The sequence below is a fragment of the Anguilla rostrata genome, chromosome 13 (genome assembly GCF_018555375.3).
Source record: "Anguilla rostrata isolate EN2019 chromosome 13, ASM1855537v3, whole genome shotgun sequence".
Classification (NCBI taxonomy): domain Eukaryota; kingdom Metazoa; phylum Chordata; class Actinopteri; order Anguilliformes; family Anguillidae; genus Anguilla; species Anguilla rostrata.
In genome coordinates this window covers 5737396-5764354 of record NC_057945.1, presented here as the reverse complement: position 1 = coordinate 5764354, position 26959 = coordinate 5737396, and the positions used below count along the sequence as shown (strand labels likewise).

General features: G+C 47.2%; 1 protein-coding gene across 3 annotated transcripts in view; it reads right to left on the bottom strand.

Annotated features, from left to right (window-relative positions):
• Positions 1 to 462: 462 nt before the first annotated feature.
• The window catches only part of LOC135238547 (membrane-associated guanylate kinase, WW and PDZ domain-containing protein 1), an 86623-nt gene continuing 60126 nt past the window's right edge, over positions 463 to 26959 (bottom strand). For 2 of the 3 annotated variants that reach the window (XM_064306562.1, XM_064306561.1), the window contains exons 13-17: positions 11216 to 11416; positions 9615 to 9691; positions 9128 to 9271; positions 7384 to 7522; positions 463 to 4408 (exon numbers count right to left, since the gene is read on the bottom strand). In XM_064306562.1, the coding sequence (XP_064162632.1) occupies positions 3489 to 4408; positions 7384 to 7522; positions 9128 to 9271; positions 9615 to 9691; positions 11216 to 11416 (1481 nt within the window). In that variant the 3' untranslated portion in view covers positions 463 to 3488. Of the gene's footprint in view, positions 4409 to 6893; positions 6982 to 7383; positions 7523 to 9127; positions 9272 to 9614; positions 9692 to 11215; positions 11417 to 26959 lie in introns of all 3 variants that reach the window. The other variant, XM_064306563.1, reaches the window with a different exon arrangement.

Sequence of the window (26959 nt, the reverse complement as noted above, 5' to 3'; positions counted from 1 at the left end):
GATGTTGGGTTGGAGCTGGGTGGAGGCGGGGGCCCACTGCTGTGAGTGCTATACACTGCGGATTTAAAATTTGGCTTACTTCACACTTTCAGCTTGGCAAACAAGAGGAAGGTTTCCAAGAGAGCCTGAAACATTTCCAAATACAGTGACGGTGGGCTAAACTGAGCACAAGGCACACTCACCAACTGTGGAATTTGAAAAACTGTGGTGTGGCTCCCCCTGCTGGTCTGATGGTTTACAAAAAGTAGTTACTAATGTGGTGCTATAGCTACCAGCTGGGGAGGTGGGGGGGGAGATTTATTTACCTTGTGTCTGGGAAGAAAGGTAAGAGACCACCTCTCTTTCTCACTCGCTTCCTCTCTCTTACATTACATTACATTTATTTAGCGACGTACAAAAGTGCATATCAAGGTCATTGGATATCTCTCTCTCTCACACACACACAAAACAGTCAAACCCACCTTCTCTTGTTAATTACTTTATTGTTCTTCAACATCTGTATTTTAGTCGTTCACTTTCCAAAATTCCCTGTTGATGCATTCAAGAAAACAAAACCATAATATAATCCAAAAAAAAAAAAAAAAACCTGTACATCTGCATTTATAGTATAGAGTTTATATACATACAGCCATTGACATGAAAAGTCAAGGTGGCCACTGGCTCGAAAACGGTGGCTTCCCTGTACAGTCTGGTATCTTGCGCACAGAAATCTCAGATTCAGACCTATTCAAATAGTCCGGCACTCACTGGGAGATATGATCCTTGGACATTTTCACAGAGCTAACAACATTTGCCCCAGCACTGGTGCTAAACTGCCCCAGTCCAGCTGGGAAACTGTCCCTCCTCCCTGTGTTTAATGTGTGAACAGAGCTGCAGTCTCGTGCACTACAGCTGAGAGCCCAGTACAGAGCACACTTGCTGCTCTGTCCTGCACTGTTTTTTTTTTAAATACCAAAACCCTCTCGTGTGACCAACTCTGGAAAACATAAATTTTTTTTGAGTGGGCTTATATACAACATCGTTCCCATTAGCAAGTCATTACATTTTTATAAGGTACATTACAATATGCAATAGAAGAGCAAGGAGTTAAATGCAGCCATTTAAATACATTAAAATACATTTTGCATTCCAAATATCACATTTTTCCAATAGGCAGACTGGTTGCCACAATAAGAAGCATTCCTTTAATTCCAATCTTTAGAAACCGATTGTTGTTTTTTTTACTTTAGTAATACTTCGAAAAAACATATTCATATTCATAACCAGAGGTGTTAATTTCGTCCCCCTGCGTAACACTAAAAGGAAAATATATCTTGCCATTATTAGATACTGACTCAGTCATGTCATTAACCTGGTTGCACAGAAGTAAACCTTAAGAAAAGATCAAGGTACAGTTATAAATTGGCTTTTGTTTCTGATGGTCATGGGTTTGGATGTATGTGGATTTTAGCATATGGCGAGATAGAGTCAAAACATTTCTCCAGAGCCTTTCTTGATATGGTTATGCGGACCGGCTGGACGGGGGCTAATCAGCTACACCGAACCCCTCCAGGCTTCTGCGTTTGTCCCGTTTACCAAATATTAAGCCTGTTTTATATGCAAGAAGGGGGCCGTGCTGGCATGCTTGCAGTGGTGAATAAACATGTCCGTCAGTCCCGCACTATTAACAGTGCTATCTACTCTTCTCCTTACACCCCGTCTGTACACAAATCACAAATGCATAAAACATAGTAACTAGTCTTTTGCCCTTTGTTTTTCATACAAATACATATTTATATACACATAGACACGCTGGCGGTCAAATGAATGGAGTCCACAGGGGAACTTTTATACTGTATAGAAATGCCTGAAAATGCAAAACAGGCTTCGTCCTACTACCTTACGGGTTCATTCTAAAGGAATGCACCCCGGAACATTCCGTTCAGCTCTGTAACCTCTGGTTTTTTTAAATGTAGGGTGCTCCCGGAAGCTACACCGTGCACACTTCACACCGGTGGGGCTCTGGCGCATTATTGCTAAGAGGAATGAGGTAAAAATATCATGAGTCATATGCACTTAATGTTAAATATTGGCTGTCTTTCCCGTGTTTACAGTACGAAGCTCTCTCGCTCGCTCGCTCGCTCGCCCACCCGCTTGCCGGCGACTCCAAGACTTTGAAAGCCAGGGTGTTTAACAGCACACAATGATAATTCCCTGTCACTGGTACAGACACCAGCACGTCGTCTTGCAGAGAGAAATGCATAGAAGACCTGCATCGCAAAAGTTCCGCCATGCCCCGTCTGAACCTGGAGCGGACGGGCGGCACGAGGGAGAGGGGGAACGTAAAGCGGAAGTACGGTATGAGCGACGGAGAAGAGGAGGAGGAGGGAGAGGGAGACTGCGGAGCGGTGGAAGGTCCGCGCGGCAGAGGAAAGCAGGGAGTATGGAGGCGCCGTTTCATTCAAAAGTCTGTTGAGAACAGTCGAGCGCTAACCGGCGCAGTGGATCGAGGAGAACTAGCGGAGTCTTTTTTTTGCGCCCGGTTCTCCTCGATCCACCGTGTGAGTTTACACTCGACAGGCCCTGTGCTGTTCCCGACAGACTTTTGAATGGAAAGCCGCCTCATTAGGGAGGGGGGAGACGGAGGCAGGCTATAACAGCTAATCTAGAGAGGAGAATAAACTCTGTTTACTTGTTTTTTTTTTAACAGCAGAAGGTAACCAATGATGGAGTGTATGCCAGACAAATAAATATCTGGCATATAAGCATTTCAGTCCTAATTACGTTTGTAGTGAAACTTTGTGACGTGAAGGCAATTAAACCATCTGTAGTTTAAAAGCCAGAATGTGTCAATCCGTAAAAAAATGTTTTAACGGTATTCAACATAAATATTGTGTATATTCTGGAAATTACTTTCAAATTACTCAAAAGGACTTTCAACTTTCATGACTAACAAATTGAGAAAGATTTTTGATAAAATGCTAATAAAAATGGTGCTAGTGGCAAAAGATTAAAGTAAATGAAGCATGAAAAATTAAGGATTAAAATATAAATGTTAACTGCACTTTTAGAGCTTAATTCACAGTCATCCTTAGATCATAATTTTGCTTCAAGCTCATTCACATGATTCAAATATACCCCACCCCCCTCAGGAACTTTTATAAAAAACAATTTACATAAAAATCAACATGAATGAATTTGTGATGTGAAACTGTATTCACAGTAATATACTGTATATATATGCATATATGAGGAGAGATATGTGACTGCGAAGAGCCATCAGGAAGTGGCTGATGTTCGAATGGTGCCTGCAGAGGATAGCAGGACCATTATAAAAATCAGCACGCTATCTCGCTAGCATCCTCTAGATGGCAGTAGCAGTTCACCCAGACGTGAGAAAATTGGCAACAGTTAAGCTGGAAGTTCACAGCAGCACATTTAGTGGGTTCCTCACAGTATTCTAACCTGCCGCTTGGAGCAGAATGCCTTGGTCCTCATTTAAACGGTCGTCACGGTGAGTTTCGCAGGTGCACTGGTGTTACAGCCCGCCCCCCTCTCCTCGTGGGCCTGCTCCCCTCCCTGACCTGACTCAGTTTCAGGGTGCTGGGTTTGAGCCAGGGGCCGGGACGCAGGGGGCTCTGCGCCCGATCCGGGGCCCTCCATTTCCACCACTCCGGCAGGGCGGCGGCCTCGGCGAGGGACAGGCCCGAAACGCTGGCCCCCGAAACGCTGGCCTCCGATAGGCTGGCCCCAGAAACGCTGGCCTCCGATAGGCTGGCCCCGGAGTCGGACTCGGCGGCCTCCGGGTCCAGGGACATGAGGAAGGAGAAGGGGGCCCGGTCAGGGGCCCGGTCAGGGGCCGGCGGGGGTGCTCCGGCCGTCTGCTCCGCCCCTGCACCGCCCCGGGCCGATTTGGGCCTGGGCAGCCTCTGGCTCGGGATGGGGAGGCTGGCCAGGCGCTCCGCCTCTTCCTCCTCGCTCGCTTTCCCATTCTCCTCCTCTTCCTCTCTGGCTCCCTTCACCCTCCTCCCCCTCTCCCTGCCCCTCCTCCTCCCCCTCTCCGTCTCCCTCCCTGAATCCGGCTCCTCCCCCCCCGCCTCGCTCCCGCCCCCCCGGCTGCTGGGCGCGCCCCGGGGCAAGCTGTGTGTCCCTGCCGACCTCGACCTCCGCCCCCTGCTGCTCCGCCCGTCTCTCTCCCCCGCCTCCGCCTCCGGGTCGGTGTCCGGGGTCCGCCCCCTGCTCCTGCCCCGTCCTCCCGAGCCGCCCCCCTTCCTCTTCCCCTTCCCCTTTCCGGTCCCCCCCCCTCTCTTCTGTTTCACCTTTGACCTCCGACTCTTCCTGGCGAGGCCGTCGGGGCCCTCTACTGCAGCCACACCCGACTCCTCGGGGTACGGGGAAGAGGAGGGGGGGGCTGCTCCGAGCTCAGGGCCTGGGGGGGGTGGGGATAAAGACAAAAAGCACATTAGCTGCCAATCATATGAGCCCCTTTCATGACACTCATGTTACATGTACCCCCATTCCAGCACTTTTTGTCATTTGTATTTGTCCTAATATTGCAGCTTGCTCTTCTCCCTAGTTTGGCTTGGCATAAGTTAGGTCAGAATAGTGTTCACTGCCTGAACTGAACTGTGTCCTTATGGAACCTGTGTTTTGTAGTTGTTCCAATGACCATGAAATGCACTTTCTGTACGTCGCTTTGGCCAAATAAATGTAATGTAATGACACAGAGAGACTGACAGAAGCAGGGTGAATGCCCAGGGTGAGCAGGGTGGGAAGGCCAGGGGTGCTGAGCTGCTGCCCTGGATTGGGGGGTTCAGTCTGCCCTTTAAAGCAGTGCAACCAGCACAATGCAGTAGACACACAGTGCACACACACAAACAAATAACCATCATGCATGCACATCATGTAGATATGCAGACAACTCCAGAACTATCAACACCTTAATGAAAATGAGCAAAGATGACTGTACAGAATAAACAATACACATAATGACTCAGGTTTTCTGCTCAAATGTTTGAGGGAACTACTTACTTTCCCTCTTATAAAAATTATCCTCATTAAAAGGATGGCACCCCAAAAGAACATTTAAAAACCCAGACAGTGTGGCATTTGTGATGAAATTAGGTCTGAATAGTGTTCACTGTGTGAACTAAACTGTGTTCTTGGCTAGAAATCGCTGTACAAAATAAGTATTGTACCTTACTGAACCTGTGTTTAGCAGTTGTCTATGACCATGAAATGCACTTTTTGTACGTCGCTTTGGATAAAAGTGTCTGCCAAATAAATGTAATGTAATGTAAATTATATATTTTTTCAATTGATCTCACTCTCCGGTAACTGTATTGCTGCCTTTGACCATTTCCTGTCCTGTACCACTGGGGTATAGACATGCAGTTGCACACATGCAAAATCCCTCACCGAGAGGAAAACCAAAGAGCTTTCAACTCAGGTAACGAACAGATCAAAAACACACAAACAGCTGAATGTGTCAGACAGCACAGGCAGGGCAATAAGCAGAAAGCTTCAGTAGTCTTGAACCGTTGCAAATTTGCCAGAAAGAAGATGCTTGTGCATCTTGCGCCCGCACACAGTGAGGGAGATGGTGAGGGAGGCAAAGAAGGACCCAAGGAGCACAGTTTCAGAGCTGCAATGCAAACAAGTCTGTCTTATCAAGTGTTTGAATCTTATAATGAGACTTAAAATCTTTTTTTTTTCTCAAGTAGCTTCTTTTACAGTTTTTTCTCTCAAGTAGCTTCTTTTATGTTACTGTTGGCTTGACAAGTGAAATATTTTTATCCCAAATCTTGAAATGAGTCAGACTGCGGCACCTAATTGGCAGTATTTTCGTCTTTTAGCAAAAAAAATAGATATAAAATTTTAAGTCTAAATGTTGCTGCAAGTGCAAACATAAGAATATTGAAATTCTGAGCATGGAGGAGTGGTCCAAGATTTCTCCAAAAGTGTTCTCCAGGGGGAGATAATAATTTTTTAACATGTTTTGCAGAAGAATTGTATTGATCAATAAAACGTTTTTATAATTTGAAAAATGATTGTGTCAAAATAAAAGTCTACGGCTTTCCCATTTGTTTGGGGCCACAATATGACTCGTAATATATGTTTTCATTTTTTAACAGCCATTTTTGCTCATTTTCATGGAGGGAGCCAGTAATTCTGGAGTTGACTGCAGCTTTCAACATATAATTCACATTGTATAAAAAATAAATATACAAATATTATCTACATACATCTGTATATGTCTAACACAACTGTAATATCACCGCAGCATAATTCACAACATTTGCAGGGCAGGACTTTAAACATTGCCAGGTGAAATTATGGTATCATGGCACAGATATTATTTGTGATTCGATGATATTCTATGTAGTTAACAGATGTTCAGCTTGGTGCTCTAAAACTTGAGTTAAGTTCTGTCTCTGCCATTATTGGAGCAACAGGTGATCTGATTGGCTGGTTTGTTACGCATATGCGCTTGGACAATTGGCCATTTTACTGGTGGCAACTCGCCAATCTCTCCGCACGAGGCAAGAACCCCGGACTAGTGATGAAAAAGACATTTATCGTGCAGGTAAATCTCCAGTGTTCTCACAGCGAGAAGGCCACTGGACGGTCACAAAATGGCGGACGACTTCCAGAGGCCCTCAGCTGTGACATCACAACCCACGCCCATTTGCTGCAGGCTTTCAGGGATGTCCCTCCTTCCACCCTACGCACTGAAACATACGAGCCGTGAGCTCTGCTACTGCAACGTGCCGAAGAGAAACACGGAGCCGAAACAACGGCGTGTGCTTAGCGTGACCGAGGCCGCGCGCGCTAAAAACAGGGAGGAGATGTGAGAAAAGAAAGGGGTGCAGAGAAAACGAAAAAGTGAAGAACTAACAGGAACGGTTACCAACCGCATATTCTCTGTTCGTCCGATGACATAGAAACAAGGTTCTCCCAGTTTGGAGTTGGTCATGCAGAGAGACAAACTGGACAGCTCCACTGAGTGAGAGAGAGAGAGAAAAAGAGAGAGAGAGAGAGAAAAAGGAAGGGGAGGTAGAGGGTTGTGGTACAAAAGAGAGGCCAAAGAAAAAAGGAAAAATTTTGGAAAAGTAAAAGGGTATAAAGCAGGAGGTATAAGAGGAAAACCCAGAAAAACAGAAGAGGAGAAAGAAGACCCAACAGAAGAAAAAAGCACCTGCAGTTAGTGTGAGTACACCATCAGAAAGAGAAAGAGAAAGAGAGAATAGCCATAGTGGAAACACCCCCCCCCCCCCCCACAAAGAGAATAACTACAGCACAGGAGAAATCCCCACAGAGAGTAGAGAACAGTAAGGAAGAACAGAAGCTGTGTGGGACGCCCTCCCTTTCTCTCTCTCTGCCCGTCTCCCCCCTCTCCCTCACCGTAGTCAGGCACGTATCCGTTCCCCTTCTTTAGCACCAGGTGTATGCGGTGTCCGCCCCGGCGGATCTGCTCTACAGCCTGGCTGTGGGTCATGCCAGCCGTGCTGTCTCCATTGATCTCCACCAGCTGATCGCTGACCTGCAGCACACACACACACGCGCCTGTTACTGACATCTCTCTCACACACACACAAACACACACACACCGCCTGTCACTGACATCTCTCTCACACAGACACCTGTTACTGACATCTCTCTCACTCACACACACACAGACACACCTGTTACTGACATCTCTCTTACACACACACAAACACACACATGCACACACACACGCCTGTTACTGACATCTCTCTCTCACAGACACCTGTTACTGACATCTCTCTCTCACACACACCTGTTACTGACATCTCTCTCACACACACACACACACACACACATGCCCGTTACTGACATCTCTCTCACACACACGCCTGTTACTGACATCTCTCTCTCACACACACACCTGTTACTGACATCTCTCTCACACACACACGCCTGTTACTGACATCCCTCTTTCTCTCTCTCTCTCTCACACACACACGCACACGCCTGTTACTGACATCTCTCACATTCACACATACACATGCCTGTAACTGACATCTCTCACACATACATGCCTGTTACTGACATCTCTCTCACACACACACACACCTGTTACTAACATCTCTCTCACATACATGCCTGTAACTGACATCTCTCTCTCACACACACATGCCTGTTACTAACATCTCTCTCACACACACACACACACACCTGTTACTGACATATCTCTCACATACACACAAACACACACACCTGTTACTGACATCTCTCACACATACACATGCCTGTAACTGACATCTCTCTCACATACACACAAACACACATACCTGTTATTAACATCTCTCTCACATACACACACACCTGTTACTGACATCTCTCTCACATACACACAAACACACACACCTGTTACTGACATCTCTCTCACATACACACACACACACACCTGTTACTGACATCTCTCTCACATACACACACACCTGTTACTGACATCTCTCCCACACACACACATGCACACACACACACACGCCTGTTACTGACATCTCTTACATACACATAAACACACATGCATATATGCCTGTTACTGACATCTCTCACACATAAACACACTTACACACACACACACACACACCTGTTACTGACATCTCTCTCACATACACATAAACACACATACACACACACCTGTTGCTGACATCTCTCTCACATACACATACACACACACCTCACTTGTTACTGACATCTCTCTCACAAACACACACTCCTGTTATTGACATCTCTCCCCCCCTCTCTCTCTCTCTCTCTCTCTCACACACACACACACAAACAAACACACCAAAATTTGTGATGCTCACATCATTCATACATGGTGCCACGCACTGCTGCATGAATGATGTGAGCACACTCTACAGTGGGGGGGGGGGGTGGATTGTGGGGGGGTGGGGGTAGTTTGGGTGATGGGTTTAGGCACTCTACAGTGGGGGGGGGGGGAGTTTGGGTAATGGGGGGTTAGGTACACTCCTAAGTGGGGGGCGGGGTTTGGGTGATGGAGGTTAGGTGCACACTTACAGTGGGGGGGGGGGGGGGCGTTTTGGGTGATAGGGGTTAGGGTGCACATTTACAGTGGGGGGTGGGGGGCGTTTGGAAAATGGGGGGGGGGTCTTACCTGGATCTTGTGGCAGCGGGATGCAGGCCCCCCCTCCATGAGGCCCAGCACATACAGGCCCATATTATACTCTGAACCCCCCCGCAAGCTGAACCCGAATCCTGTGGGACCCCTCTCCAAATCCACACTGTAGTACCGAGAGTCCTGTTGGGGACAGACAGAGAGGGAAAGAGGGTTAGGGCGAGAGGGAGAGGGAGGGGGAGAGAAAGGGAGGGGAGAGATGGAGGTAGGGAGCGGTGGAGAGAGGGAGAGAGGGTTAGGGAGAAAGTGAGGTAGAGAGAGATGGAGAAGGAGAGAGAGAGCTAGGGAGACGGGGAGAGAGAGGGAAACAGATAGACAGAGGGAGATGCGGAAAGGGAGAGAGAGAAGGAGCGCAAGAGAGAAAAAGGGACGAATGAAGATGAGAGGAGAAAAGGGGGCAGAGAGAGGGGAGAGGAATAAAGCAGTAGAGAGACACACCAAAGGGCACAGTGACCTCTGACCTCACCTTGGGTCGTGACCTGTGGTTTTTGCGGGTCCTGTAACTGCTGTCAAAGTCCGTGGGCTCTGACTGCCTGGAGGAGCCTGGGAGGAAGGAAGTGTGTGGTTACAGGCACATTTAGGTAAGGCGTGTGTGTGTGTGTGAGTGTGTGTGTGTGTAAGTGTGTTGTATGTGTGTGTGAGTGTGCGTGTGTTTTTGTGTGTGTGTGTGTGCGTTTGTGGGTGTGTGTTGATAGGTTTGAACAATTAAGTTCCTTTCTGTGTCTTAACTTCACATTCTGAATACACATTCCCACACTCACACTCTGTAACTGCTTCCCATTGTTAGAGGCAAATGGCAACAAATAGAGTTCAATCACTGTTTGTAAGAATATACAATAGCCACAGATCAAAGGGGTATCACCGGCAGCAGGCCATTTGGGTGTCCCCAGGGAGTCTGTTGGAATGTACATTCTTTCCTGGGAACGTTTACACATGGCAATAACCACACCTCACTTGTGGCGTCCTATTCATAGAGCAATGGCACCATGGGAGTCTCCTTCGCTTGTAAAACTTCAATGAGAAAAGTGGTCATCAGTGACACAGGTCCACTTGGTTCCCACTGGAGATTTCCAACCTGTTATGTGCGCAATATACCGTCGTATACTGTATGACTGTGTGCTGTTGTGTGTGTCTCGACGTTGTTTGTGTGTCCGTGGGAGTTGTTGTGCAGCATCTATAAGATGTTTATGTGAGAGTGGTCTGTGTTTGTTACACTGTTGGACTGGTGTGTATAAGGTGTAAGTGTGAAATGTGTGTGTGTATGTGAGTGTAGTCAAGTGTGTAGTGTAAGTGTGTGTGTATTGCATAGTAGTGTGAAGTGGGTGAGTGTGTTGTAGCGTGGTGTAAGTGTGTGTGCTAATGTAGTGTGAATGTAAGTGTGAAGTGTGTCTAGTGTGTAAGTGGTCGTGTAAGTGTAGTGAGTGTAGTTGGGTGTGAATGTGTGAGTATGTAAGTGTGAGTGTGTAACAAAGTGTAGTGTGTTGTAAGTGTGATTGAAAGTGTATAAGTGTGTGTGTAGTGAATTATAATGTAAGTGTGTGTAATGTGCTAAGTGGTATAAGTGAAATGATGTGAAAGTGTGTAGTTGTGAAGTGCATAAGTGTAAGTGCGTAAGTGTAGTGTGTAAAGTGTGTAATGCATAGTGCATAATGTACATTGTGCGTTTGGTAAACGTTGCAATGCAATGATAATGTAAGTTAATGTAATGTGTGTAAATGTAAGTGTGTAAGTGTGTGTCTAAGTGTGTAAGTGCAAGTGTGTAAGTGCAAAAGTGTAAGTGTGTGTGTGCAGTGCATAGGTTAGGGTGTAAATGTAAGTGTGTAAGTTGGTGTAATGCATAATGTGTAAGTCTAAGTGTGTAATGAAAGTCTAAGTGTTAGTGAATAAAGTTGTAAGTGTGTAAGTGTGAAAGCGCATAAGTATAAGTGTGTAAGTGTTAAAGTTCGTAAGTGTAAGTGTGTGCATATGTGTAAGTGTGTGTGCATATGTGTGTGAGTGTCTAAGCGTTAGTGCATAAGTGTAAGTGTGTAAATGCATAAGTGTAAGTGTGTAAGTGTACATCCTCACCGGTGTTGGCTCGGGGGATGATGGTGAGGCGGAGGGTGTTCCCCGCTTGGCGCAGAATTTGGGCGAGGTCCCGGTGGGGCAGGGTCACCACGGAGCGCCCCTCCACCGCCTCCAGCCGGTCCCCTGGACGGATCTGGCCGCTCCGAGCCGCGGGGCTGCCCCTCCGCACCGTCACGAACCGGTGGGGCAGCAGGGACGAGGCTGCAGCGGGAGAAAAGCCAGGGTCACATGACCAGCGGGTCACATGGCACACAGGTCACATGGCCTGCGGGTCACATGGCACACAGATCACATGGCCTGGGGGTCAGAGCTTCATTTCCACTTCAAAGAACAGGGTGCATTAATCAGGCCCGCCCAAAGCTTGGGCTTAATTGGCTGAAACTGATTCTCAGGAACGACCCACATACCAAACGACGAAAATTCCCAGACACAAAGGTAGAGGTTTTTATATATACCACACACACCATTACAGCACAGCCTGGCACAGCTAATCATGCTAATGCGAACATGGCTACAGACAGTATCACCAGTGCATGAGCGTAGGGTTGAGATGTACATTAATAAACTACATTTACTGGTGGCCTGTCCTGCCCATGTGCTCAGTATTTACTGTGGGGCTGTACTGCAGGTGTTCTCAGTATTTACTGTAGGGCTGTACTACATTACATTACAGGCATTTAGCAGACGCTCTTATCCAGAGCGACTTACATTGTACCCCGTTATACAGCTGGATATATACTCGAGCAATGCAGGCAATGCAAGTACCTTGGTCAAGGGTACAACGGCATTGTCCTATCGGGTTACAAGACCAACTCCTTAGCCATTATACTACAGCTGTGCTCAGTATTTACAGTGAGGATGTACTGCAGATGGAGGGTATAAATGAACAGGACGGTGTTGGTGAGCAGCTGATGGAACAGTGTAGCAAAGCTACATAGTTATAAAGCTGAAAGTTATAATGGGAGGAGCTTCCAGGCTATGACCCTGGTTTTCTAATGTGTAGATGAACCCGGGAGTGGTATACGATCGGAACCATGCCAGTGGCAGCTGTGGCCAGCAGACCTACAGAAACGGCACAGTTGGCCGTAATGTTGGGGGTCGGAGGGGGTGCTTGGCCCTGGGAGGCTGGGAGGGGGGGGCTTGGCCTGCTGAAAACTGTTGGGGTAGCTTTCTGGAACCTTCTATCACCTCCAGCACTCCACCAGAGAGAGTCCTCCACTGGCTCAGATTCAGTCACACACAGCTTTACATAGTTCAGTCTTTAACTTGCTTGAAAAATAAATCTTTAAATGTCTTTAATTTACTTCATAAAGATAAATATTTAAATGCCTTCAACGTACTTAGAAATTTTAAATTATCTTTAATTTCAAAAAGATGAATGTGCCTTCAACTTCATGAAAATAAATTTTTACATGTCTTTAACTGACATTTAAAAAATGTTTAAATTACCATAACTTGCTTCATAAAAATAAATAGTTCATGTCTTTCATGTCTCACTAAAAATACATTTTTTTAAACATCTTTATCTTCAAAGAATAAATCTGTCAATATCTACCTTGTAAAAAATAAATGTTTTTTTTCGCAACCACAGTTTTTCACATTTTTGTGATTGCTGAACTTGCCAGACTGCAGTGAAGGTAAAACACTTGCAAGTAGAATGCAAAAAATAAAGCTTGAATTAAATTGTGTCAAAGTCAAGGACAGATATAGATTGAATCTAGACCAGTGTCAACATTTGTCTTTAAAAGGGGGAACTACCACTCTAGTGCTGATTTAGTGTGACTCTCTGGGGAGAGCTGCCACTCTAGTGCTGATTTAGTGTGACTCTTTGGAGAGCTGCCACACTAGTGCTGATTAAGTGTGACTCTCTGGAGAGCTGCCACTCTAGTGCTGATTTAGTGTGACTCTCTGGGGAGAGCTGCCACACTAGTGCTGATTTAGTGTGACTCTCTGGGGAGAGCTGCCACTCTAGTGCTGATTTAGTGTGACTCCCTGGAGAGCTGCCACACTAGTGCTGATTAAGTGTGACTCTCTGGAGAGCTGCCACTCTAGTGCTGATTTAGTGTGACTCTCTGGAGAGCTGCCACTCTAGTGCTGATTTAGTGTGACTCTCTGGGGAGAGCTGCCACTCTAGTGCTGATTTAGTGTGACTCTGGAGAGCTGCCACTCTAGTGCTGATTTAGTTAGAGTCTGGGGAGCTGCCACACTAGTGCTGATTTAGTGTGACTCTCTGGGGAGAGCTGCCACTCTAGTGCTGATTTAGTGTGACTCTCTGGAGAGCTGCCACACTAGTGCTGATTAAGTGTGACTCTCTGGGGAGCTGCCACTCTAGTGCTGATTTAGTGTGAATCTCTGGACAGCTGCCACACTAGTGCTGATTTAGTGTGACTCTCTGGTGAGCTGCCACTCTAGTGCTGATTTAGTGTGACTCTCTGGAGAGCTGCCACACTAGTGCTGATTTAGTGTGACTCTCTGGTGAGCTGCCACTCTAGTGCTGATTTAGTGTGACTCTCTGGAGAGCTGCCACTCTAGTGCTGATTTAGTGTGACTGGAGAGCTGCCACTCTAGTGCTGATTTAGTGTGACTCTCTGGAGAGCTGCCACTCTAGTGCTGATTTAGTGTGACTCTCTGGGGAGCTGCCACTCTAGTGCTGATTTAGTGTGACTCTCTGGAGAGCTGCCACTCTAGTACTGATTTAGTGTGACTCTCTGGAGAGCTGCCACTCTAGTACTGATTTAGTGTGACTCTCTAGAGAGCTGCCACTCCAGTGCTGATTTAGTGTGACTCTGGAGAGAGCTGCCACTCTAGTGCTGATTTAGTGTGACTCTCTGGAGAGCTGCCACTCTAGTGCTGATTTAGTGTGACTCTCTGGAGAGCTGCCACTCTAGTGCTGATTTAGTGATCTCTGGGGAGAGCTGCCACACTAGTGCTGATTTAGTTGACTCTTGGAGAGCTGCCACTCTAGTGCTGATTTAGTGTGACTCTCTGGGGAGAGCTGCCACACTAGTGCTGATTTAGTGTGACTCTCTGGAGAGCTGCCACTCTAGTGCTGATTTAGTGTGACTCTGGAGAGAGCTGCCACTCTAGTGCTGATTTAGTGTGACTCTCTGGAGAGCTGCCACTCTAGTGCTGATTTAGTGTGACTCTCTGGGGAGAGCTGCCACACTAGTGCTGATTTAGTGTGACTCTCTGGAGAGCTGCCACTCTAGTGCTGATTTAGTGTGACTCTCTGGGGAGAGCTGCCACACTAGTGCTGATTTAGTGTGACTCTCTGGAGAGCTGCCACTCCAGTGCTGATTTAGTGTGACTCTGGAGAGAGCTGCCACTCTAGTGCTGATTTAGTGTGACTCTCTGGAGAGCTGCCACTCTAGTACTGATTTAGTGTGACTCTCTGGAGAGCTGCCACTCTAGTACTGATTTAGCGTGACTCTCTGGAGAGCTGCCACTCTAGTACTGATTTAGTGTGACTCCCTGGAGAGCTGCCACTCCAGTGCTGATTTAGTATGACTCTCTGGGGAGAGCTGCCACACTAGTGCTGATTTAGTGTGACTCTCTGGAGAGCTGCCACTCTAGTGCTGATTTAGTGTGACTCTGGAGAGAGCTGCCACTCTAGTGCTGATTTAGTGTGACTCTCTGGAGAGCTGCCACTCTAGTGCTGATTTAGTGTGACTCTCTGGGGAGAGCTGCCACACTAGTGCTAATTTAGTGTGACTCTCTGGAGAGCTGCCACTCTAGTGCTGATTTAGTGTGACTCTCTGGGGAGAGCTGCCACACTAGTGCTGATTTAGTGTGACTCTCTGGAGAGCTGCCACTCCAGTGCTGATTTAGTGTGACTCTGGAGAGAGCTGCCACTCTAGTGCTGATTTAGTGTGACTCTCTGGAGAGCTGCCACTCTAGTACTGATTTAGTGTGACTCTCTGGAGAGCTGCCACTCTAGTACTGATTTAGTGTGACTCTCTGGAGAGCTGCCACTCTAGTACTGATTTAGTGTGACTCCCTGGAGAGCTGCCACTCCAGTGCTGATTTAGTATGACTCTCTTGAGAGCTGCCACTCTAGTGCTGTCATCTTTCTTGTACGTCACTTTGGATAAAATCATCTGCTAAATAAATGAATGTAACAAACGTAAATGTTTCTGTGGGTTTTCTAACCGTTATTTCCTTTATTGCAGGTTCACATTCCATATGAATATGGTGACCCTTAGCTGGAACTGCATATGAGCAGAGCACACATCCCGGAACCAAAACTGCCCATTTAGGGTTAGTGTTAGGAAACAACTTCATCCAACACATTTGGAGCCTGAGAGTGAGATTCTTCAGCACACAGCTGTGTAATGAATATGGCAGCTCTCTGAATAATTGATGATTGATTCAATGATTAACTTCACAATGAAGGCAGTCATCACGAGTCTTTCTCAGCCAAATGGCTCAAAACTGTGAATGAACAACACACGGAGATTGTGTCCGAGAAACGCGCCAAAACGTGACAAACAAATGGATGCTGATACTCATCATTTTAAAGTGTGTGTGTGTGTGGCTGTGTGTGTGTGTGTGTGTGTGTGTGTGTCTGTGTGTGTTGTCTGCGTGTTGTGTGTGTGTTCAATTTATTTAGTATAGCGCTTTTTGCAGAGAACAGTCTTATAGACACTTTACAGAATAAGTATGTGTGTACTTGTGCATGTATGATTTTGTGTGTGTGTGTGCATGTGTATGTGTGAGTGTGAGTGTGTGTGTGCATGTGTGTATGTTTGTGCGTGCATGCGTGTGTGTGTTTGTGTGCACCTGCATGTGTGTGTGTGTGTATGTGTGTATGCATGTGTATATATCTTCTCTGTCAAAGATACAAAGCAGAGACAGATCCAGACCAAGTGCAGGCTCACCCTAGCAACTGAAAAGGATAGGCATAAGAAATCATGGTTTGCCAAAGAGGAACGTTCGTGCGGTCACAGTAATACAAGAGGGGTAGAGACAGAGATGCACTTCCTCCTAGACTGTGAGAAACCAGAAAACACATTTCAGCAAATATTCTAACTGTATAAATATATTTCCTTCCCGGACAAACGTGGAATAGCCGCAAATCCTTCTGGGAGCAGGGTCAACTACTCCACGGGCAGCACAATACATTTCAGCCTGTCACAGCCTGGGGAACCGTGAGCAACCAGCCAGCAAGTGTATAACCACTGTACAGATAGAAATATAACACACTGGACTGCATTAACTTACAAAAACTGAATTATATTAATATTGCAATTACAGTATTAAATGGTTAAGGGTTTATAATGTTTTTTTCTCATTCTATTTGAAACTGTATATAATGCAGTATTGACTGCATGTATTTCAAGCAAATAAAGCATACTGAATTGAAACTGAATCGGACTGAGACAGATGGGGGAGAGAGGGAGATAGTGTGTATGTGTGTGTGTGAGAGAGAGAGAGAGAGAGAGAGAGCTGAGTTTCATGCGCCAGTGAGTTCCAAATCAGACACAGGCCAGACCGACTGGGGAAATGAAGTCAGACTGAAAATAAGAGCAGAACTGACACTTTAAAAGGACAGTTTAAAATCCACTGAGTCCCTGAGCCCTGTCAGAATGAAAGAGAATTAGATACGTATATCTATCTATCTCTCTATTATATATGTATTCTTATTTTTTGTGTTCTTTTCATCACTTTTGATTTTTTAAAATATATAACGCTTTGGCAATATTTACTATATGTATTTCATGCCACTAAAGCATACTGAACTCAAATGAATTCAAAGACAGAGAGAGGGAGAGAGAGAAAGAGAGAGGGGGAGAGACAGAGGGAGGGAGAGATATATAGAGTGAGGGAGGGAGAGAAAGAGAGAGAGAGACAGTGAGCGGGGGGAGAATGGGCTGGAGGGGGGTACTTCAGTATTCCTCCAAACAAAGCGTATTTAAATTTGAGAAGGAAGGGAGGGGAATGGCTTTATAGTTCATAATGACAGGAATCAGGTGGTTCCTACAGGAGGAAGTCTCATGCAGGAACAAAGATCTGCAAGGACCTGTCTGCATCTCCTCAAACAGGACACAGGACATCCTTTACTGCTCCACCCCACAACACCCTCCACTACAATCGATTCAGCTTCACACACACACAGGAACACACGCACGCACGTACGCACGTACGCAGACACACACACACACGCATACGCACACACACGCACACGCACACACGCACACGCACACACACACACACACACGTATACACGCACGCACACACACGCACACGCACACACGCACGCACACACACACACAGCCTTTGTAGCATATCTAACTTCAGTAGAAGGAATATTTCTCTGTCCTTCTCCCTCAAATAACATTATTTCACCTCTTTTTCCTCTCCTTCCTCAACTTCTCTGTTCTTTTCCCTCTTCCCCCTCTTTCTGGTGCTGTGGGTTTGTTCCCTGCACACCCCAAAGCCACAGCAGTAAGGTCAATACTGTGGCTCATATGAGGCGTGTACCATTAAACCACAACACATCCTCTGATGACCTACTTACCCCCTCATCCCAAATATGCATATGCACACTTAAACACACACACGTATACACACGCACAGACACACACACTCATCCGAATACACAGACACACACACATACACACCCACACACAGTCACACGAATACACACACACACATAACCACACGACACACACACACACCATCAACACAACACACACACATACAACACTGCACACACACATACATACACACACACACGTAACACACCACACACACACATCATTCCAAAACACATGACACACACATACACACACAAACACACACATACACACACGCATGCATACACACACATACACTTAAACACACATACGTACACACACACACACACGCACACCCACACACAGTCACACGAATACACACACACACATACACGCTTACACGAATACATACACACACACACACACACACACACAAATACACACATACACACATACATTTGCACACACACATATATACACACACACATGGAAAACAACACACCCTCAACCAGGTAAATTGAAAAACTATAAGATGACATGACCCATCACCATTATAGAAGTAAAACACATACATACACCTTTCAGCCAGTCAGAGGCATCAATATAAATACAGCCCCCATCAGCTAGTTAAGAAATATAAACTACAGCCTCACTCGTTCAGCACAGCATCAGAAATATAAACTACAGCGCCTCACCATCTAAATAGTCCCATCATCCAGTCATAGAAATATAAACTACAGCCCTTTCAACCAGTCAGCAAAATATACCCATACTACAAACCAGCCCCCATCAGCCAGTTATAGGAAATGTAAACTACAGCCCCCATCAGCCAGTCATAGGAAGTATAAACTACAGCCTCCTTCAGCCAGTCATAGAAATATAAACTACAGCCCCCTTCAACCAGTCAGAAAATATAAGCTACAGCCCCCATCAGGCAGTCATAGAAAATATAAACTACAGCCCCCATCAGCCAGTCATCAGAACTGTAAACTGCAGCATCCTTCAGCCAGTTAGGAAATATAAACTACAGCCCCCATTAGTCAGTCATAGGAAATATCCAGACCTGGGTCAAATACATATTTGTTTTTGATTCAAATAGGCTACTTTTCTATGCTTTACTGATCTTGTCTGGTGCATTGGAACCAATGAAATACTCTCAAAAAGTGCAAACCTCGCCTTCTGGTCATATCGGCAGGCTCAATTACAACAGACAAGATCAATAGAGCACAGAAAAGTATTTGAATCTAAAACAAATACGCATTTGGCCCAGGTCAGGAAATATCCTACTCTGACCTTCACACCAGCATGTTCTTCACAATGCACACATGCACTCACTGTTTAACCATTTTATCAAACATTAACCACTGACCAAGCAAGCAAAGCAGGCCTGAGAGATATCACCCCACATGTAGGGGCTTTTAAAACTTCATGGGGAATGTGAAGGTGCGTAGGAGTCGATGATAAACGGGGAACTTTAAACAGAAGTGTTCACTATGTGTGTAGATTAGGCTGCTCTGGTCCCATGGAGATGCAGTGTCGTCTAAGGTCCTGTAGCTAATGGCAGACAACATCATGCCAGAGAGGAACACAAACACACACACACACACGGGGATCATCATCGTGACTATGTGGGAGACTCAGGACCCCTGCATTGATGCTAATCGGATCTTGACTCATCGCTGAGCTGAAATGATTGGGTTCTACTTGCAGTACATCCCTGAGAATGTAGGTGTCAGTCAGTTTACAGTACATTTTGCATACATTCTAACATATAAACATGTACAATTGGGTTTAAATTTCAGAAGCATAAGGTGTTTACAGTTTCCTCGTGTTTGGGTGGAATGAACGACATTCAAATTCTCCTCCGGCACTGATTCACATCCCAGCAGCAGAGCCCACCTGCCAGCACTGACACTCATCAAATCAAATCAGACGTGGGAACCGGCTCCATCAGACAGACGTACGCATGTCCATCAAAATCACAGCCACCGGTCCATCACAGCCACAATCATCTGTCTGTCAAAACCACAGCCCCTTGTCAATCAAAACCAAAGCCTCCTGTTCACCAAACCACAGCCCCCTGTCAATCAAAACCACAGCCCTCTGTCAATCAAAACCAAAGCCTCCTGTTCACCAAACCACAGCCTCCTGTCAATCAAAACCACAGCCTCCTGTTCACCAAACCACAGCCCCCTGTCAATCAAAACCACAGCCTCCTGTTCGCCAAAACCACAGCCCCTTGTTCACCAAACCACAGCCCCCTGTCAATCAAAACCACAGCCCCCTGTCAATCAAAACCACAGCCCCTTGTTCACCAAACCACAGCCCCCTGTCAATCAAAACCAAAGCCGCCAGTTCACCAAACCACAGCTACTTGTCTGTCAAAACCACAGCTGCCTGTCTATAAAACTTCAGTCACCAGTCCGTCAAATAGCAGGACCTATTGCTCAACGCAGGAACTGCCGGACACATACTGTTTCTGCCCAGTCACCAATATCTCTGACACGTGCGTCACACTGAAACACGTCCCCGTTCACAGGGGTTCCCAAGGTGACACCGTCACAGAAGCAGATCAACGGAAATCCCTTAATCCTAAAGGACGGTGTATTCTTTGATCCTTTCATTCGGAATAAAACAAGTACAAAATTTACCTCAATATTCTGCATAATAAAAGAACAGTAGTCACTTAATGATTATAGACAGAAATGCACTTCTGCAGTACCTAACAATTGTAATAGTCAGCTGTATTAATATGGTCCACCTAGTCATGTGAATTTTTGCCTCAGAGAACTATGAGAAATTTTAATTGCTTTGATCTGAATTCTGGCCTCCTGGTAACATAATCACTGTCCTGAAATACCTGTTCGGTGATCAGGTCAGGTCACCCTGACAGGGGCTGGCAGTTAAACCACAATATTTGATCAGGAGGAGGAGTTAACTGTTAATTTAACACACATCCGTGCTGTCGAAAAGGATAACGGACCGGGGGTGGTCGAGACGTGAAATCATTACAAACTAACAATACATCTTTTTAACCGATTACTCAGACAGGACATTATACTGTATGGTTGGGACCACAAGTGGACATGTACAAGTTGAAACAAATTGAACAAATTGAAAACCAGGCATCCGGTTGAAATCGGGCATCTGTCAACCCTACCACACACACTCACACACATACACACACAGACACAGACACATACACACACACACACACACACAGTAATCACTGTGGTTGGATTCACCCAAGCACACTGACAGCTGTGACATAACAGCATCCCTCCTGTCAGTACTGAGCCAGCTGTACAACTGCTCCTAGTCAGTACTGACTGGCATCTCTGTACCCACACGCTAATCCCATCCTGTCAGTATGACGCGTACGCATCCTCTGCAGTACTACAGCTGTACACACCCTCCTGTCAGTACTGACCGGCTGTACTAACAGCATCCCTCCTGCAGTACTGACCGGCTGTACTAACAGCATCCCTCCTGTCAGTACTGACCAGCTGTACCAGCATCCCTCCTGTCAGTACTGACCGGCTGTACTAACAGCATCCCTCCTGCCAGTAGACGTGACCAGCACCCTGTACATACGACGTGACAACATCCCTCCTGTCAGTACTGACCAGCTATACCAGTATACCTTCTGTCAGTACTGACCGGCTGCTAACAGCATCCCTCCTGTCAGTACTGACCAGTTGTACTAACAGCATCCCTCCTGACAGTACTGACCGGGTGTACTAACATCCCTACTGCCAGTACTGACCTCCAGTACCAACAGCATCCCTCCTGTCAGTACTGACTGGCTGTGCCAACAGTGTCCCTCCTGTCAGTACTGACCAGCTGTACTAACAGCATCCCTCCTGTCAGTACTGACCGGCTGTACTAACAGCATCCCTCCTGTGAGTACTGACCAGTTGTACTAACAGCATCCCTCCTGTCAGTTCTGACTGGCTGTACCAGCATCACTCCTGACAGTACTGACCGGTTGTACCAGCATCACTCCTGACAGTACTGACCGGGTGTATTAACATCCCTACTGCCAGTACTGACCACCAGTACCAACAGCATCCCTCCTGTCAGTACTGACTGGCTGTACTAACAGATCCCTCCTGTCAGTACTGACCAGCTATACTAACAGCATCCCTCCTGTCAGTACTGACCAGCTGCACTACCAGCATCCCTCCTGTCAGTACTGACCAGCTGTACCAACAGCATCCCTCCTGTCAGTACTGACCAGCTGTACTACCTGCATCCCTCCTGTCAGTACTGACCAGCTATACTAACAGCATCCCTCCTGTCAGTACTGACCGGCTGTACTAACAGCATCCCTCCTGTCAGTACTGACCGGCTGTACCAGCATCCCTCCTGTCAGTACTGACCAGCTGTACCAACAGCATCCCTCCTGTCAGTACTGACCAGCTGTACTAACAGCATCCCTCCTGTCAGTACTGACCAGCTATACTAACAGCATCCCTCCTGTCAGTACTGACCAGCTGCACTACCAGCATCCCTCCTGTCAGTACTGACCAGCTGTACCAACAGCATCCCCCTGTCGTATGTCAGTACATGACCTGTAGTACTGCCGAACTACAGCATCCCCCTGTGACCAGTACTGACCACCTGCTACTATCGTAGCTGACCAGCTATAGCATCCCTCCTGTCAGTACTGACAGCTGACTACCAGCATCCCTCCTGCAGTACGAACTGTACACACACGCCTCCCAGTACTGACAGCTGTACACGCATCCTCTTCCTGCCAGCTGTACCAACAGATCATCGCTGACTGATACTGTATCATGTCCCCATGGTAACCAACAGCAAAATGCCCCACTAAGGAAAACCAATGCGTATTCAGGTTCAGTCAACAGATTAGAAGGAACCTTTTGATAAAATTTGACGGTGGGAAACACCGCCCCTATAGGCACCGAGTGCACTGATCCCTGTGACTACGAGGCTGCTGGGGGACCCGGCTGGGGGGATGGGGGGTTTTTCAGTAACTCTTGGGACAGGTGATTTTAGAAACATGATGACACTGACACTGACACATGAATGGAGATAACTGCTAACACCATCTAACAGAGGTAAACCGGGATCCAGCAACAGAAATGATCAGGGATCTGGTCAGAGAGCTTTCCTGAGATCAAGTCACAGAGATCTGTTACAGACACAGAGGCAGAGATCATCGGTGCTTGGGTACTGATTTCTGATTCTACACACCATAAGAAACAAATGAAAGAACAAAAATGAAACTAAGGTCTGAACTCAACAATAGCCCTTAACTTGGGCCCGTATTACATCAACATTTGTCCTTAACTTTAACTTGAAAGTAAACCCAACTGCTCCATTATTTCCTCAGGATCTCAGTGCGGTGAATAAGTTGTAGCGCTTGCTGAATTTGCAATACTGTTTGCGACGAGAAAAATAATTCTTGCTTTTAATCACCGGTCAAAGTTAAGGACGACTGTTGACTGAATCGCAGCCTGAGAGCACTTTCAATTCCTTCAGCAGGATGTTTTCGACAGACAGGAAGGGGAGGCAGCAGTTTAGGCATCCAGGCACTGGACAGCGGACTGGACAGAGACCTGTTTGTCGACATGCACGTGCCGATCTTTTCACCGAACCGGTCCGGCCAGGAGCGGGGCGGGTCGGCGTGAAAGGCCGTCGGGGCGGAGGAGTTTCGGTCCAGAACCTTCACAATGAAGGGGAGAAACCCGAGCCCCCTTTCAAATTCATAACGGCACCTTTCATCGCATACCTGTGGCGACAGACGGAATAATACGCCTTGCCGCTCAGCGCTAGACAGAGAACAATAGCCCTTCTGTGGCGGCGAATATAATCCTGCGCTTTTCACTGCCGTGCTGAGCGCCGAGCGGCACAAAGTTAAAGAAAACCTAATCTGCTAATCCGGAGAGCGGGACGGAAAAAACCGCACATTTACCAGGATAAACACAGACGCAAAGCCGCAAATGCAAAAAAGAAAGACACACAACATTCCCACGCGATTCTACGACGCCGTCGCCCTCGCCGCTCAGAAACGTGCGGACGAACCCGCAGGCGCGCAACCGCGAAAGGACGGCAAAACTTGTGAGAAACAGCGGCGCGCTGTGCTGCCACAGCACTGCGCGTCTGCCGGAACGCAAGGCAACTGACCGAGGGGAAGAGAGGAGAGGAGAGGAGAGGAAATATTTACGCTTGGAGTCCTTGACCGTTTTCAGCGCGGACTGCAGTCGCTCCAACATGGCTCTGCGTGCGCGAGTGCGTGCCAGCTCCAGTCCCGATTCCAAAGCCCAAACAAGCCCAGTCTTTCAGCGCCCGAGACTAAATGCATGGGAGTCTACTTCAGGGGAAATAAAACCACGAAGAAATCCGGCATATCTCTCTGTCTCTCTTCTTCTTCTTCCTCTCTCCTGGAGAGCGGGGCTGACTGTGGCAAGCAGTATTATAAACTGAGAGAGAGAGAGAGACAGAGAGCTAGAGAGAGAGAGAGAGAGAAACGGGGGCAGAGCGAGACAGAGAGAGATTGAGGGAGGGAGAGAGAGAGAGACAGAGCGAGAATGAGTGAGGGAGGGAGAGAGGGAGAGAGACAGAGCGAGAGAGAGAGTGAGGGAGGGAGAGAGGGAGAGAGAGCTTTAATCTACAGCGGCACTAAACAGAATCTCTTCACTGCGGACGGAGGGGGCGGGGTTAGGCTAAGGGGGGGGGAGCTGTAGTGCAGGGGGGGGATAGACAGAAAAAAACATGTAATGTGGGAGGAGGGAACTGGAGGGAGCTGCTCTAATGGGGGGGGAGGAGGGGGGCAGAGTCACAGAGAAAGCATTTTAATTAGGGAGAAAGCTACAGCAAGAAAGATGTCCAGGACAGGAGGAGTGTGTGTGTGTTTGTGTGTGTGTTTGAGTACAAATATGGGGGTGAGGTGCAGCAGGAAGAGATAAAAACAGAGATGAAGAAATGGAGAGAGGGACAAAGAGCCAGACACAGATGGAGAGAGAGAGAGAGAGAGAGAGAGAATTGCAGATTCCCCTTTCATGCTCCTTCCATGACCCAAAATAGTGACATTTTGCGGATGTGATTAACAGTGCCCTGGAGGGGAATATATTGATATGTAATATATTGAATATATTGAGGAAAAATATTGATGTCATAGCCACATCATATTAATTAGAGGGAATGTGATCATCATGGGCACAACTTATTATTGCACGGTCAGAAAATCCTTAACTAATGGCCACAACGTATTTCAAGATCCTTCATTCGTGTATAACAGCTCACTGTATCCGGAGTGACACTGTGCAGAGTGTGAAACAGAGCCCACTGCAAAGATTCACGTCAAACAGATGCATTACAGCACTCAGCTCATCAATATTAGTTTGCTTCATGCTGAATAATCTTATCCACCATTACAAATGTGATTCAATCTATTTTCGTGAAGCACACACATGCACACTCAAATGAAAACACACACACTCAGACACACAGACGCTCTGGGGACCCCAGCAGACCCTGTGGCTCTTTAGATCCCAGAGAGAGACTGCGTTCAGACACTGCCGCCCTCCAGCACTGGAGTTAAAGCTGCAGACACTGCGGCCCTCCAGGACTGGAGTTAAACCTGCAGACACTGCGGCCCTCCAGGACTGGAGTTAAACCTGCACACACTGCGGCCACCAGACTGGAGTAAACCGCAGACACTGCGGCCCCAGGAACCTGTGAGTTAACTGCAGGCACTGCGGCCTCCAGGACTGGGTTAACTGAGACACTGCGGCCTCCAGGACTGGAGTTAAACCTGCACACACTGCGGCCCTCCAGGACTGGAGTTAAACCGCAGACACTGCGGCCCTCCAGGACTGGAGTTAAACCGCAGACACTGCGGCCCTCCAGGACTGGAGTTAAACCTGGCAGACACTGCGGCCCTCCAGGACTGGAGTTAAACCTGCAGACACTGCGGCCCTCCAGGACTGGAGTTAAACCGGCAGACACTGCGGCCCTCCAGGACTGGAGTTAAACCGCAGACACTGCGGCCCTCCAGGACTGGAGTTAAACCTGCAACACTGCGGCCCTCCAGGACTGGAGTTAAACCTGCAGACACTGCGGCCCTCCAGGACTGGAGTTAAACCTGCAGACACTGCGGCCCTCCAGGACTGGAGTTAAACCTGCAGACACTGCGGCCCTCCAGGACTGGAGTTAAACCTGCAGACACTGCGGCCCTCCAGGGCTGGAGTTAAACCTGCAGACACTGCGGCCCTCCAGGACTGGAGTTAAACCTGCAGACACTGCGGCCCTCCAGGACTGGAGTTAAACCTGCAGACACTACGACCCACCAGGGCTGGAGTTTGTCACGCCCCGGGAGTAGAGCATATTCATCACCCCTTAGTGACAGATTTGTCCAACCCCAAATTGATCTGTCTCCTGTCCTGTACATACATAAACATAAAAGATTTGGCCAATATAAATACGAGGCAACTGAAATACTACATTTATACTACACGTATGCTAACTGTGCTGTAAGTTTAACTACTTTCTCTACACACAGCAAGACCTCTAATTCAGCTTTCACCTCTGTGTGACAGATAGAAGGACACTGAGCTGAACGAGGTCATCAACAGCTCAGGTTAGAAGCAGGAAATGGGGCAAGCCCACCTGAATTATTGCACAGCCCTGAAGGTCTAAACAACCAACAGCAAACGCTTCAGCAACGTTGGGGTAACATTCCGGCCAGATTCTCTGTTGGCTGCAGCATGTCTAAATGTCACAGAAACATGCTTGGGGCATTTTGCATACAGACAAACTGGCATTATCCAATTAAGGTTATCGTTCAGTCATGAAACAAGCGCAAATCCGCAATAGCTGCGACCGCACACGCGCATGCATCCATGTGTGCATGCATCCACGCACACATCCTCACACAAACATGTGACCTCTTCTTTGGCTCATGACCAACCTTTCCACAACATCTTGTGCAAATCTGTGAATCCATTCAGGAGTTATGCGCCTTTTTGTGAAAGGTCACGGCCATCGCCACGCCCCCTCTTGGTCAATCGGCCTTGAAAGTTACTCAGCTCTACCTTCGGTCATGACCATCGCCCATGCCAAATTTCAGCCTCCTGGGGCGAAAACTGTGGCCGCTACGGGGTGGGACACTTTTTGTGGACCAACCGACCAATCGACCAACCAACCGACTGACCAACTGACCGACAGACAGAGCTATAGAGCTGCGGTCGCAGATAAAAAC